The sequence below is a fragment of the Salvelinus fontinalis genome, unplaced genomic scaffold (assembly GCF_029448725.1).
Source record: "Salvelinus fontinalis isolate EN_2023a unplaced genomic scaffold, ASM2944872v1 scaffold_0829, whole genome shotgun sequence".
Classification (NCBI taxonomy): Eukaryota; Metazoa; Chordata; class Actinopteri; order Salmoniformes; family Salmonidae; genus Salvelinus; species Salvelinus fontinalis.
In genome coordinates, this window is record NW_026601038.1 from 1 (window position 1) to 15231 (window position 15231).

General features: G+C 41.8%; 1 protein-coding gene across 1 annotated transcript; it reads left to right on the forward strand.

Annotated features, from left to right (window-relative positions):
* Nucleotides 1-109: 109 nt before the first annotated feature.
* On the forward strand, nucleotides 110-14700 carry LOC129847415 (zinc finger protein OZF-like). Its single transcript, XM_055915203.1, has 2 exons — nucleotides 110-802; nucleotides 11861-14700. The coding sequence occupies exons 1-2, from the start codon at nucleotides 424-426 to the stop codon at nucleotides 13069-13071; spliced, it is 1590 nt and encodes a 529-aa protein (XP_055771178.1). The 5' UTR covers nucleotides 110-423; the 3' UTR covers nucleotides 13072-14700.
* Nucleotides 14701-15231: the final 531 nt, after the last annotated feature.

Genomic DNA, 15231 nt, shown 5'->3' on the forward strand with positions numbered 1-15231 from the left:
CACACTAGCGTCATTGTCTTAAAGTCGCACATCTCCATCGCAGTCAGAGGTTCAGACTGAGCGTTACCCACTCCAGTCAGCTGATGGCGGTGGGCGATTTTAAGGCAATGCTGTTAGTGTGACGTATAATCTAGTGGACGGAACGCAATGCTGTTAGTGTGACGTATAATCTAGTGGACGGAACGCTTCTTTCAGCAGCAGCAACAGTTAGTCCGCCACCTCGGTAGCTTGCTAGCCAAAATAGCCGAACCCATAAAGCTCTTTAGACGCTTTAGTGTATATTAGCCACTGTATTTTAAACCCTTGTCTGTCGTCTAGTTAGTTAGTTATCCTATTTAATTTCATATTTACGGTGCTGTTGTTATTATTCAGCTAGCGGACTGGTTAAGTTAGCATTAGCCTAGCTAGCTAACATCTCCGACCATGAGTTCACTAAATGACTCTCTTCCTGCTGAAGAAGAGACGGTCTGTTGGACGGAGAAAGAAGCTCTCATCAAAGAGGAGGAGGAAGAGAAGGATGTTACAATACAAAAACAAGTAGAGGGTGAGGCTGTTACAGGGAAAGAAGAAGAGGAAGACGTTACAGTGAAAGAGGAGGAGGGTGTTACAGTAAAAGATGAGGAGGATTCAGTTTTTGAAGTGAAAGCGGAGGATGGGGAGATTACGGTCTCATCGGAAGAAGAGGAGGAGGAAACTGGATATCTGGGCCCGATTTCCCAAACGCAATTTAAGGCATCCAGTGGTTCTAAAGATGAACTTAGCCATAAGATGGTTTTGAGAAACCGGGCCGTGATTACCACTGGTAAGTACTGTCTTAAAAACAGAGGTACAAACTCTGCAGTTGTTGAACTGATTTTTGGTGTTAAAGGGGAAATCGGCAATTGCTACATCCATATTTTGACTTTTAAATGATTATTTATAGCCATTGATTTTTGATGAATATAACACATGCCTCATGAGCTTAGTTAAACTGTTGTACCCCATCAGAACCCCAAATAAGCTTTTTTTACTCCAATGTTTAGAAACAATGTATATCAACAGCCTCAACATGGTTAACTATAATGTTGATATCATGGATGGTCAGTCCTTTCATCCATAGGTCTGTCTATGAATTTGAGAGTAGTTAAATGTCTCCAGGCCCATCATCATCTTATTACCAAAACAGTGGTGGAATGACTGCTTTGTTATTGTTTCAACTTCAGATTGGTTGATTGATGTGTGGCTTTTTTAAAGGGACAACCTAGTATTTAAACAGCAACAAAATGGCTGCCAAGAGTCTTGGTTTGGTAAACAGCTGAGGGATGGGGCTGGAGAAATGTAACCACTCTCAAATTCATAGAGAAAGCTATTGTAGCAACCCTAACTCAACACCTAGCGAACACGTCAAGAAGTTCAGACATCTTGGTGTAACAGTTATAAGGTGTTGGCTTGACAGTCGCTGGACCCAGGTTTGAGTCCAGCTCAGGGCAACCCCCTGAATTCACTACACTATGAATACAAGGACTGGCCATCCATGATGTCATAATGATAGTTTAACCAGATTTCTAGGATATATAGTATATTCTAGAATTCATCCATGATGTCATAGTGATAGTTTAACCAGGTTTCTAGGATATATAGTATATTCTAGAATTCATCCATTATGTCATAGTGATAGTTTAACCAGGTTTCTAGGCTATATAGTATATTCTAGAATTGCCAGTGAAGAATTCCTGTGAAGGCAAATTATTAGAGCTGTTGATAAGTCATTGTATAATATTCAGCCAATTTTTTGTCATGCCTTTACATTAAAGGCAAGACATACCTAGAAGCAATTACCTTCATGAATTGGTTTGAAACCTTTGTTTTAAATCCTTCTCAAAGTTGGTGCCTTGACGGATTTGTAAAAAATGGTTTATCATGAAACACTGTTTTTTAAATTTATTTAAATGTAACCCTTATTTCAGTTAAGTCAGTTAAGTCAGTTAAGAACAAATTCTTATTTACAATGACTGCCTACACCGGACGATGCTGGGCCAATTGTGCGCCGCCCTATGGGACTCCCAATCACGGCCGGTTGTGATACAGCCTGGATTTGATCCAGGGTGTCTGTAGTGGCGCCTCAAGCACTGAGATGCAGTGTCCGCTGCGCCACTCGGGAGCCCCAAAATCATGTTCTAGTGCTGTCCCCAACTAAAATACATCTTGGTCAACCAAGAGTCATCTGTTCTTTCTACCAATCGCCCCATGTGTTTTTATAAAATCAAATATACGTACTGAACTTGTCTGATGCTTTAAGCATTCTGTTGGATCAAATAATTAAGACACACAAATGACTCGAAGTCATAACCAGAGGGAGCCGCTCGTCAACATAACCCGACCAGAGGGAGCCGCTCGTCAACACAACCCGACCAGAGGGAGCCGGTCGTCAACACAACCCGACCAGGGGGAGCCGGTCGTCAACACAACCCGACCAGAGGGAGCCGGTCGTCAACACAACCCGACCAGAGGGAGCCGGTCGTCAACACAACCCGACCAGAGGGAGCCGGTCGTCAACACAACCCGACCAGAGGGAGCCGGTCGTCAACACAACCCGACCAGAGGGAGCCGGTCGTCAACACAACCCGACCAGAGGGAGTCCCCCCTCCGTTGCTGGACTTCGTAAATTCTGCCGTTTTGCTCCTGAAGTTTTCAGTAATAGACTAATAGACTACAGATAGATAGACTAATAGACTAGTAATTGACTACACCATCAGTCTGCAACCTTTTCCAGTTGGAGTGCCAATTTATCTGACCATTTCTACCAATCTGCGTGCCAGTTATGATTTTCATATGCACATTTTACTGGAACAGTTTCATTTAATTTATAATAGTATCTCAAAATTATTGTCTGTGATTAATCTACAATCTATCTAAATGAAAATTATACAAATCTAAATAACTTTTATTGCCATTGCCAACTATGTAAAAAAATAGCCTACATAAAGCCAACAAATGAAAACATTGCATTCTGCAGGTAGAAAATATCCTGATAAAAATAAATATCCTAGAAATCACATTGGCTGCAAATGGCCTGTCTACTACAAACTTGAAACATTGTATCAACTATCAACTGGGTCAGGAAACTCGGATAGCAAGCTTGCAACATTGTATAAAATATTCTAGGCCCTCAGGTTCATGCTCCAGTGAGTTCTTGACAGTTCTTGACAGTAATCAGGTATTTTATGACATTTCCACTGGATCAGAGCATTACATTTTCCCTTTTATGCCGTGTGTTTATCGAAATGGTGAGAGCTGGAAATATTTTACAAAAATACTTTAAGGAACTATTGTCATTCGCAATTGATTGTGATTAGACTTTGTTTACTTGCTGTTTGGATGTGAAGAAGAAATTCCTTTGAGAAGCTCCACAACTCATTAGTGGTTCAGCGTTAAGACAATCAGAAATACTATCAGACATCCCCAAATGGGCACATTTATAGGCCTACATTTGTGTGCCGGCCAGGTAGACTAGTCCTACTTCTATATGTGTAACCAGGTAGACTAGTCCTACTACTATATGGGTAACCAGGTAGACTAGTCCTACTTCTATATGTGTCACCAGGTAGACTAGTCCTACTTCCTATATGTGTAACCAGGTAGACTAGTCCTACTTCTATATGTGTAACCAGGTAGACTAGTCCTACTTCCTATATGTGTAACCAGGTAGACTAGTCCTACTTCCTATATGTGTAACCAGGTAGACTAGTCCTACTTCCTATATGTGTAACCAGGTAGACTAGTCCTACTACTATATGGGTAATCAGGTGTGCGTCCTTACTCAACATTGACAGGAGTGTTTCAAACAAAAGACAATGAATAAATTGACAACTGACGCATCTTGCGGGGTCAGGTCTGGGTGGTCTGCCAGGGGACGTTTCATTTAGTATCCGTTTGGGTCGGCTGGGGGATGATTGTATTTCCCCATAGAATGTTGTTCCGAAGTTGACCAACTGAAAGGGAGTGTTACTTTGATTATAATTACTCTTCCCTTAAGGAGGGAATCGAGGTTCAACACCTGTTTGGCCCTGCCCTTTCCTGGGCTGGTGAAGAGCGGCATTACATTTTAAGGAATAAATCCAAGCCTCACTCTCATCACCTGTGGACGGTGGTGCTTCCAGCGAGGCGTGGATTTAATAGTATGTTGTACCTAGTTTCCCTCCTTCAGGGAACAGTAGTTATAGTCATAACGTTACACTTGTCATATGATGAACTTCAACTTAAATACTGGATCTTGCTGTGGGACAGTTTTTTTGTATTCTGAAATGCAACAGTTTTCATGGGCACAGAAATACTAAATCATTTCAGAGTTTGCTAAATCCAATGGTTTTTAACTGAGTCATCTTGTAATCCAAGGTGGTGTAGCATTAAGACCTGTTTGTTGTAAATGGTATGTATTTTTCGTCTTTTTTTGTATATATTGCAATATATTTAAATCTTTTTCCATTTTTAAATTAAATATACCTTCCGGCAACCCGCCTCACCCATTATGATACGGATCAGCATTTTTTTTTTTTTTTAGACCTTATAGCTAGAACCTCCATCAGCAGCTAGCCATCAGAAGCTAACCAGCTAATTAGCTACTAGCTATTTAGTCATTGTTAGCCACTGCTAGCGGCCTTTACCTTTTTAGCTCAGACACCAGCCGCTTTTAGCCTGGATAACACCTGCCAGTCTGCACAGCGCGATATCAACCCTGAGCATATCGGACTGTTTTTCTCCACTACATCACCGTATTCCTGCCGTAAGCTCTGGACCATTACACCGGATAATCGCAGCTGGCTAGCTGCTACCGAATGGCCCAGCCCCGAAGCTAGCCTTGAGCCAGGCCCATCTCCCGGCCTGCTTAGTGGACCCTATGATCACTCGGCTACACAGCTGATGCCTCCCAGACTCTTCACTAAGACGACTAGAAGCCTCTACATCACCGGATTCCTGCCGTAAGTTCTGGACCTTTGCACCGGATTGGCTACAGTGGCTAACACCCTTGTCCCGAAGCTAGCACCAGTTAGCCTCGAGCCAGGTGCATCTCCCGGCTAGCAAACAAAATTACTCCAGCTACAATACCTCTTTTGCCAGTTGGCCTGGACCCTTTGTCGACACGGAGCACCGCCGATCCATCACGACTGGTCTGCCAACGCAATTCCGTCAGATGTGCCCTCAACCGGCCTTTGCCAGACGTCGGTGACACCCTTGTCCCGAAGCTAGCACTAGTTAGCCTCGACCCAGGCGCGGCTCCCGGCTAGCATAGTAACGACTACCTAACGGCTTCCCTGGTTCATATATTGCTGTTCACTGGACCCTATGATCACTGGGCTACATAGCTGATGCCTGCTGGACTGTTCATTAACCTTTTCTCAATAGGGGGTGCTGTTTTCACTTTGTAAAACTTTCGTTCCCAAATTAAGTTGTAAATGAGAACTTGTTCTCAACTGGCCGACCTGGTTAAATAAAGGTTAAGTAAATATAAAATTATAATACTAAAAATGTAGCAGCAGTATAGACCTAGTCTGTTCATTACATACATGATGTATTGTTACACCATGTAGGAGCAGTATAGACCTAGACCAGACTAGTATAGACCTAGTCTGTTCATTATATACATGATGTATTGTTACACCATGTAGGAGCAGTATAGACCTAGACCAGACTAGTATAGACCTAGTCTGTTCATTATATACATGATGTATTGTTACACCATGTAGGAGCAGTATAGACCTAGACCAGACTAGTATAGACCTAGTCTGTTCATTATATACATCTACATGATGTATTGTTACACCATGTAGGAGCAGTATAGACCTAGTCTGTTCATTATATACATCTACATGATGTATTGTTACACCATGTAGGAGCAGTATAGACCTAGTCTGTTCATTATATACATCTACATGATGTATTGTTACACCATGTAGGAGCAGTATAGACCTAGTCTGTTCATTATATACATCTACATGATGTATTGTTACACCGTGTAGGAGCAGTATAGACCTACAGTAGCTAGCTACTTATTTAGATGTAGTATAACTTAATGAAACTGCCTTAAATATGCTGTGGTAAACATTTTTTATTCTCACTAATCAATCAACACATTCCTGTCTTTGTATGTCTCAATATAATAGTATTATTTAATTAAATCCATTTAAAATAATCTTTTGTCGAAAAATAAAATATGATCCTCAACTGCATTTCCCCTCCAGTCAGCAGACGGCGATGTGCGTCTTTCAGGCGATGCTGCCAGCGTGACGTATAACCTAGTGGACGGTTCTTCATAAACAGCTCGTCAACCACCTCGGTAGCTTGCTAGCCAACACAGCCGAAAGATTCAAGCTATTTATACGCTTTCGGTGTATATTAGCTACTGTGTTTTCGACACACTTCTGTCGTATCAACTTGTTAACCTATTTAATTTAATATTACGTTATTTTGTATTAGTCAGCTATAGTAGCTGGCTGGTTTAGTTAGCACTAGCCTAGTCGCTAATGATAGCTAGATAGCTAGCTAGCTAACATCCCCGACCATGAGCTCCCTAAACATCCCACCTCCTGTTAAAGAAGAGGCGGTCTGCTGGACGGAGAAAGAAGCTCTTGTGAAAGAGGAGGGGGTCACAGTAAAACAAGAAGTAGAGGGTGAGGCTGTTACAGTGAAAGAAGAAGAGAAAGACGTTTCAGTGAAAGAAGAGGAAGATGCGTTCAGAGTGAAAGAGGAGGAGGATGTTACAGTGAAAGAAGAGGAGGATGAGAAAGAGGAGGATGCAGTTTTTGGTGTGAAAGAAGAGGAGGTTGGAGATCTGTTTAACACCAGTAAGTACCGTCTCTGCAGTCGTTGAACCAATATGCAGTAAAGGGGTTCTACACTTTAATGTTGTTCTGTAGGAATGGCTGAAGCTACACTGTAACGTGTAGAACATCAAGAGTGGACCATCAACAAAACGTTAACAATTGATCAAATGCATCCAATGACAATGCCTGAAATACTGTAGTCCTCAATATCTCCTATTAGCTTAGCCCAATATGCTTTTTACCGAAACAGGCAGGGAGTACGCTTTGTTATTGTTTCTACTGCTGATTGCTGCCCCCGTTACTCCTCAAGGTCCAAGGACTGTATGTTATTTTCAGAGGTAGACTGGCTCTGCAGCTAAAATAGTCACATATTCCATCTAAATGTGAATCCATTCTCAATTGCGATACATTTCTAGAAACATAAATCGCTGCACTTTCATATCAATTGAGAATAATTTCACACAATACTTTCATATCACATCAAAATAAGTAACCAGTTGCAATACCCCAAACGGTAAACCAAATTCGTTTCTCGTAATTTCACCTTCCTTTCGGCTTCTTTTTCTTTGGACTAAATATGGCGGTTGGAAACCAACTTTAAGGTGCATTACCACCATCAACTGGACTGGAGTGTGGACCTCAGTTCATCTTTCAATCACCCAGGTGGGAATATACCAAGACAGTCATGAAGAGAGCACAACAAAACCTTTTCCCCCTCAGGAGACTGAAAAGATTTGGCATGGGTCCCCAGATCCTCAAAAGGTAATACAGCTGCACCATCGAGAGCATCCTGACCGGTTGCATCACCACCTGGTATGGCAACTGCTCGGCGCTACAGAGGGTAGTGCGAACGGCCCAGTACATCACTGTGGCCAAGCTTCCTGCCATCCAGGACCTATATAATAGGCGGTGTCAGAGGAAAGCCCACAACATTGTCAGAGACTCCAGTCACTCAAGTTATAAACTGTTTTCTCTGCTACTGCACGGCAAGTGGTACCGGAGCACCAAGTCTAGGACCAAAAGCCTCCTCAACAGCTTCTTCCCCCAAGACATAAGACTGCTGAACAATTCATGAAATCGCCACCAGACAATTTACATTGACCCCCCCCCCCCCCACCCCCCTCCATTTTGTGCACTGCTGCTACTCGCTGGTTGTTTGTTACCTATGCATAGTCACTACGCCCCCACCATGTACAGATTACCTCAACTAGCCTGTACCCCCGCACACTGACTCAGTACCGGTGCCCCCTGTATATAGCCTCCACACTGACTCGGTACCAGTGCCCCCTGTATATAGCCTCGTTATTCTCATTGTGTTACTTTTTATTATTACTTTTTATTTTAGTCTACTTGGTAAACGTTTTCTTCTTCTTGAACTGCACTGTTGGTTAAGGGCTTGTAAGTAAAGCATTTCACTGTAAAGTCTAAGTTGGTGTCTTGACGGATTTGTAAAAAAACGGTTTATCATAAAACACTATACAGTGGGGAGAAGAAGTATTTGATACACTGACGATTTTGCAGGTTTTCCTACTTATAAAGCATGTAGAGGTCTGTAATTTGTATCATAGGTACACTTCAACTGTGAGAGACGGAATCTAAAACAAAAATCCAGAAAATCACATTGTATGATTTTTAAGTAATTAATTTGCATTTTATTGCATGACATAAGTATTTGAAACATCAGAAAAGCAGAACTTAATATTTGGTACAGAAACCTTTGTTTGCAATTACAGAGATACGTTTCCTGTAGTTCTTGACCAGGTTTGCACACACTGCAGCAGGGATTTTGGCCCATATAGACCTTCTCCAGATCTGTCAGGTTTTGGGGCTGTCGCTGGGCAATACGGACTTTCCGCTCCATCCAAAGATTTTCTATTGGGTTCAGGTCTGGAGACTGGCTAGGCCACTCCAGGACCTTGAGATGCTTCTTACGGAGCCACTCCTTAGTTGCCCTGGCTGTGTGTTTCGGGACGTTGTCATGCTGGAAGACCCAGCCATGACCCATCTTCAATGCTCTTACTGAGGGAAGGAGGTTGTCGGCCAAGATCTCGCAATACATGGGCTCATCCATCCTCCCGTCAATACGGTGCAGTCGTCATGTCCCCTTTGCAGAAAAGCATCCCCAAAAATGATGTTTCCACCTCCGTGCTTCACGGTTGGGATGGTGTTCTTGGGGTTGTACTCATCCTTCTTCTTCCTCCAAACACGGCGAGTGGAGTTTAGACCAAAAAGCTTTATTTTTGTCTCATCAGACCACATGACCTTCTCCCATTCCTCCTCTGGATCATCCAGATGGTCATTGGCAAACTTCAGACGGGCCTGGACATGCGCTGGCTTGAGCAGGGGGACCTTGCGTGCGCTGCAGGATTTTAATCCATGACTGCATAGTGTGTTACTAATGGTTTTCATTGAGACTGTGGTCCCAGCTCTCTTCAGGTCATTGACCAGGTCCTGCCTTGTAGTTCTGGGCTGATCCCTCACCTTCCTCATGATCATTGATGCCCCACGAGGTGAGATCTTGCATGGAGCCCCAGACAGAGGGTGATTGACCATCATCTTGAACTTCTGCGTCAACAGTTGTTGCCTTCTCACCAAGCTGCTTGCCTATTGTCCTGTAGCCCATCCCAGCCTTGTGCAGGTCTACAATTTTATCACTGATGTCCTTACACAGCTCTCTGGTCCTGGCCATTGTGGAGAGGTTGGAGTCTGTTTGATTGCGTGTGTGGACAGGTGTCTTTTTGTACAGGTAACGAGTTCAAACAGGTGCAGTTAATACAGGTAATGAGTGGAGAACAGGAGGGCTTCTTAAAGAAAAACTAACAGGTCTGTGAGAGCCAGAATTCTTACTGGTTGGTAGGTGATCGAATACTTATGTCATGCAATAAAATGCAAATTAATTACTTAAAAATCATACAACGTGATTTTCTGGATTTTTGTTTCAGATTCCTTCACTCACAGTTGAAGTGTACCTATGATAAAAAATTACAGACCTCTACATGCTTTATAAGTAGGAAAACCTGCAATATCGGCAGTGTATCAAATACTTGTTCTCCCCACTGTATATATATATTTTTTTTAAATGTTGTTGACACCCCTCCCCAGAGGTGTCTCATTATTGGGATTCATTGCTGATTCCTACCTGTAACTCACTATGAGGTGTCTAGTGATAAAGGTTAAGGCAAGGCTTTCGACTCTGTCAATCACCACATTCTTATCGGCAGACTCAACAACCTTTGTTTCTCAAATGACTGCCTCCCCAGCTTCACCAACTACTTTGCAGACAGAGTTCAGTGTGTCAAATCGGAGGGCCTGTTGTCCAGACCTCTGGCAGTCTCTATGGGGTACCACAGGGTTCAATTCTCTGGCCGACTCTTTTCTCTGTATATATCAATGATGTCGCTCTTGCTGCGGGTGATTCTCTGATCCACCTCTACGCAGACGACACCATTCTGTATACACCTGGCCCTTCTTTGGACACTGTGTTAACAAACCTCCAAATGAGCTTCAATGTCATACAACTCTCCTTCCGTGGCCTCCAACTGCTCTTATATGCTAGTAAAACTAAATGCTCTTCAACCTATCGCTGCCCTCATCCGCCCGACTAGCATCACTACTCTGGACGGTTCTGACTTAGAATATGTGGACAACTACAAATACCTAGGTGTCTGGTTAGACTGTAAACTCTCCTTCCAGACTCACATTAAACATCTCCAATCCCAAATTAAATCTAGAATAAGCTTCCTATTTCACAACAAAACCTCCTACACTCACGCTGCCAAACATACCCTTGTAAAACTGACTATCCTACCGATCCTTGACTTCGGTGATGTCATTTACAAAATAGCCTCCAACACTCTACTCAGCGAACTGGATGCAGTCCATCACAGTGTCATCCATTTTGTCACCAAAGCCCCATATACCACCCACCACTGTGACCTGTATGCTCTCGTTGGCTGGTCCTCGCTACATATTCATCGCTAAACCCACTGGCTCCAGGTCATCTATAAGTCTTTGCTAGGTAACGCTCCGCCTTAACTCAGCTCACTGGTCACCATAGCAACACCCACCCATAGCATGGCCTGTTTATTGCCTTACCTCCTTACTCCATCACACTGTATATAGATTTTTATATTGTGTTATTGACTGTACTTTTGTTTATCCCATGTGTAACTCTGTGCTTGTTTTTTTGTCGCACTGCTTTGCTTTATCTTGGTCAGGTGGCAGTTGTGAATGAGAACTTGTTCTCATCTGGACACCTGGTTAAATAAAGGTGGGGGAAAAATGTAATTAAAAATACATTTAAAAAATCATAACTTTATTGACAACACCCAAATAGATACTGTCATTAATGCGATTCTTCAATAATTAAACATATTTCTTAATACTGTAGCAAACATTATATTACACAGGACATTCAAACGAGCCTTACAATTATAATCCAAAGTAGTGTGAAATGCACTCATAAGCAACCTGTAAATGGAGGTTACTCCCGAGTTTTCCCCCATTCACATTCAGAAAAAACTGAAAAACTAAAATCTTTGCTCAACATTTTTGCTCTAATCAGATATAGTACATCCATAACTATCGGTTTCCTCATTACCAGATATACTACATCCATAACTAGTGGTTTCCTCATTACCAGATATACTACATCCATAACTAGTGGTTTCCTCATTACCAGATATACCAGATATACTACATCCATAACTATCGGTTTCCTCATTAGCGGGGAGGAGTTTCTACAATCAAATTGTATGTTCATCGCCCTCGTTCCTCAGTTTTAGGAAACACAGAAAGGGCCCTATATTGGAGACCAAAAGTTGTCAGGCACAACATGAATAACTTATTTCTAGCCTACAATCATCGATGTTACTACTAATGTGAAAATAAGACATTATATGACTATTCTTGCTCAATTTAAGACAATTGTCAAATAATTTTAACATTCATTACAGACGTCAATTGTTGTACAACATCATGGCTACACTGTTGGCATCACCTTTTACAGTGGATTTCCACTGTTGTTGGCCTTTAATCATCTGACTTTGTTGTTCACACAGGAGAGAGACGGGACTACCGTGGGTCCTCTGGGGAGCCTCAACAACCTCATGATGCTGACGAGGCAGAGAAGAGTCTCTCCAGATCAGAACACATCAATAAACACCTGCAGAGATCCACAGGGAAGAGAACTCACTGCTGCTCTGACTGTGGGAAGAGATTCACCTCATCAGACATTAAAATTCATCAGAGAACACACACACGAGAGAAACCTTTTAGCTGTGATCAATGTGGGAAGAGTTTTACTGCATCTAGCAATCTGACTAAACACCAGAGAACACACACAGGAGAGAAACCTTATAGCTGTGATCAATGTGGGAAGAGTTTTGGTCAATCTGGAGAGCTGACAGTGCACCAGAGAAGACACACAGGAGAGAAATCTTTTAGCTGTGGTCAATGTGGGAAGAGTTTTACTAAGTCTGGCCATCTGACTCTACACCAGAGAATACACACAGGAGAGAAACCTTATAGCTGTGATCAATGTGGGAAGAGTTTTGGTCAATCTGGAGCGCTGACAGTGCACCAGAGAACACACACAGGAGAGAAACCTTACAGCTGTGGTCGATGTGGGAAGAGTTTTACTACATCTGGCCATCTGACAAAACACCAGAGAATACACACAGGAGAGAAACCTTATAGCTGTGGTCAATGTGGGAAGAGTTTTACTACATCTGGCCATCTGACTCTACACCAGAGAATACACACAGGAGAGAAACCTTATAGCTGTGGTCAATGTGGGAAGAGTTTTGGTCGATCTGGCCATCTGACTCTACACCAGAGAATACACTCAGGAGAGAAATCTTATAGCTGTGATCAATGTGGCAAGGGTTTTGGTCGATCTGGAGAACTAACAGTGCACCAGAGAACACACACAGGAGAGAAACCTTATATCTGTGGTCAATGTGGGAAGAGTTTTACTACATCTGGCCATCTGTCTTTACACCAGAGAACACACACAGGAGAGAAACCTTATAGCTGTGTTCAATGTGGGAAGAGTTTTAGTCAATCTGGACAGCTGACTCAACACCAGAGAATACATACAGGAGAGAAACCTTATAGCTGTGATCAATGTGGGATGAGTTTTACTACATCTGGTTCTCTGTCTCTACATAAGAGAACGCACACAGGAGAGAAACCTTATAGCTGTGATCAGTGTGACAAGAGATACTCTGATAAAAGATCTCTGATCAAACATCAGACAATACATACATGAAGGAGTTATTTCGTGATATCAATGAATTAATGTCACAATGTAGAATGTTTTAACATTGTAGTAGGAGTATTTTAAGGAATTTCACAATGTTGAACCCTAAACCTTTGCCCCATTCAATTGATTTCAGCGTGATATGGATATTATACTTGGGAAAAATACAGGCTCTGAATTGAAAGAGTACTATTTATGTGATTTAACAAAAAGTGACTAACACAAAAGAGTTGTGTTACACTTACCACATTGGTGACCCACTTGAATCAAAATGCAGCACTTCAGAATGTAGTGATCTGTTTTCTACAAATTGTCCTCTCACCAGTGATGTACACATTATTCCCAGATTCCTTGTGTTTTTTGAGCTGTTAGTTTTAACAGGACGTGCAACCTCATCTCCCTCCTCTCGCACAATTGATTTCAACATATCGATGAGTTATGACAAATAAGTGTTGCGTTCCTTTGTTTAGTGACCCCTAAATTTAAATGCATCACTCCAAAATGTAGCTGACTGTCTTCTGCAGGTTGTCCTCTAACCAGTGAGGTAAAAGATATCTCCCATTTCCATGTGTTTTTTAGATGTTAGTTTCAACAGCACGAACAACCTGATCTCCCCCCTAATCGATATCAGTGATTTATTGCTACTTGTCAAAACAACAGGGTTTTTGGTGCTTGTGTCCATGGTGACGACAACTTGGTTTCTGATTGTCTCAAGGTTGGGCAGTCAAAAAGATTTGTGTTTTGTGTTTAGCCAGTGCGTTCCATGGATCACAAATTATTTTGAATTTCCGTATTAGAGATGAGTTATGTTTGGGCTCGTTCCAAGGGGAGGAGAGTCCTAGAAGCTAGTGGGGGAAAAATACACTTTTTCTTGTTTTTAATTGTTGATAGCCAGTAGACACCATGTTTATATTGGTGAAGAATTGTAGTTGATTATATTGTGAAATGGAAGTTGTTTTCTGTTGGTGGTGAGCATTCTCTTAAGGTGTTACAGTATTTGGTTTTTCCATTTATGTTTTGAGGTTGGACTTTAGCGCGTATAGCTCGTTAGCACGTAGGACGCACTGATTGGTGTCACCTCGTTAGTCAGTATGTTTTACACCTGTGCTGGCTTGTCCATCTCGTTTGTGGGAAGGTGTTTCACCTGAGCTGGTCCAGGTTCTATTTAAGAGTGTCTGGCCCAGTGCGCCAGTTGTCTTGATAGATGTGGAGAGTCAACACCTTTAGTTGCTCCACCTTTTTGGTTTGCTTCCTGTCTTAAAGTTTGTTGTGGGTTTTTCTTTTGTTTGCCTCTTCTTGGGCAGATTTAGTGGGTGTCATAGTGGGTGTCTTTTAGGTCCCAGTTGTTACCAGTCAATTTTCAATCGATGCCCCCGTAGTGTCTTTCAGAACCCCTCCTAAAAAACAAGTTATGTTTTGGGTTGGATGTAGCATCATATTGTTAATATTTGAATCAATGGCATTTCCTTTGCAATGCTCATTAGTCTTTCAGTTGTTTGTTTTTTTATCCTCAATATTTCTGTTTATTTTCATTGTTTTTTCCTGTGAAGCCATTGTGTTGCATCCATGTCTGAAATGTGCTGCATAAATAAAGCTTGATTTGACTTCAACAAATGAACCCAATGACTGACCAATCAACAGACTCTTGGTCCCTCTTAGTATTTGTTAATGAATAGAATACAGTATATACATATGAGATGAGTAATACATAGACAGATACAGTAGAATAGGATAGAATACAGTATATACATATGAGATGAGTAATACATAGACAGATACAGTAGAATAGGATAGAATACAGTATATACATATGAGATGAGTAATGCATAGACTAAGATACAGTAGAATAGGATAGAATACAGTATATACATATGAGATGAGTAATACATAGACTAAGATACAGTAGAATAGGATAGAATACAGTATATACATATGAGTTGAGTAATGCCAGATATGTAAACATGCAGGAGATCCATGAAGGAAAGATAGTGATGGTGCTCAGTGACGTTGTTGCAAATGGTGGGGAACAACCAATCACGATGAGGGATCGCCAGCTGTGAACGCTTTAGCATGCTGGAGACAACCATGGAGAATGTGAATCAAGTGTTCCAATTGTAAAACGTTTGATTTAATTACATCAAGTGTTCCAATGGTAAAACGTTTGATTTA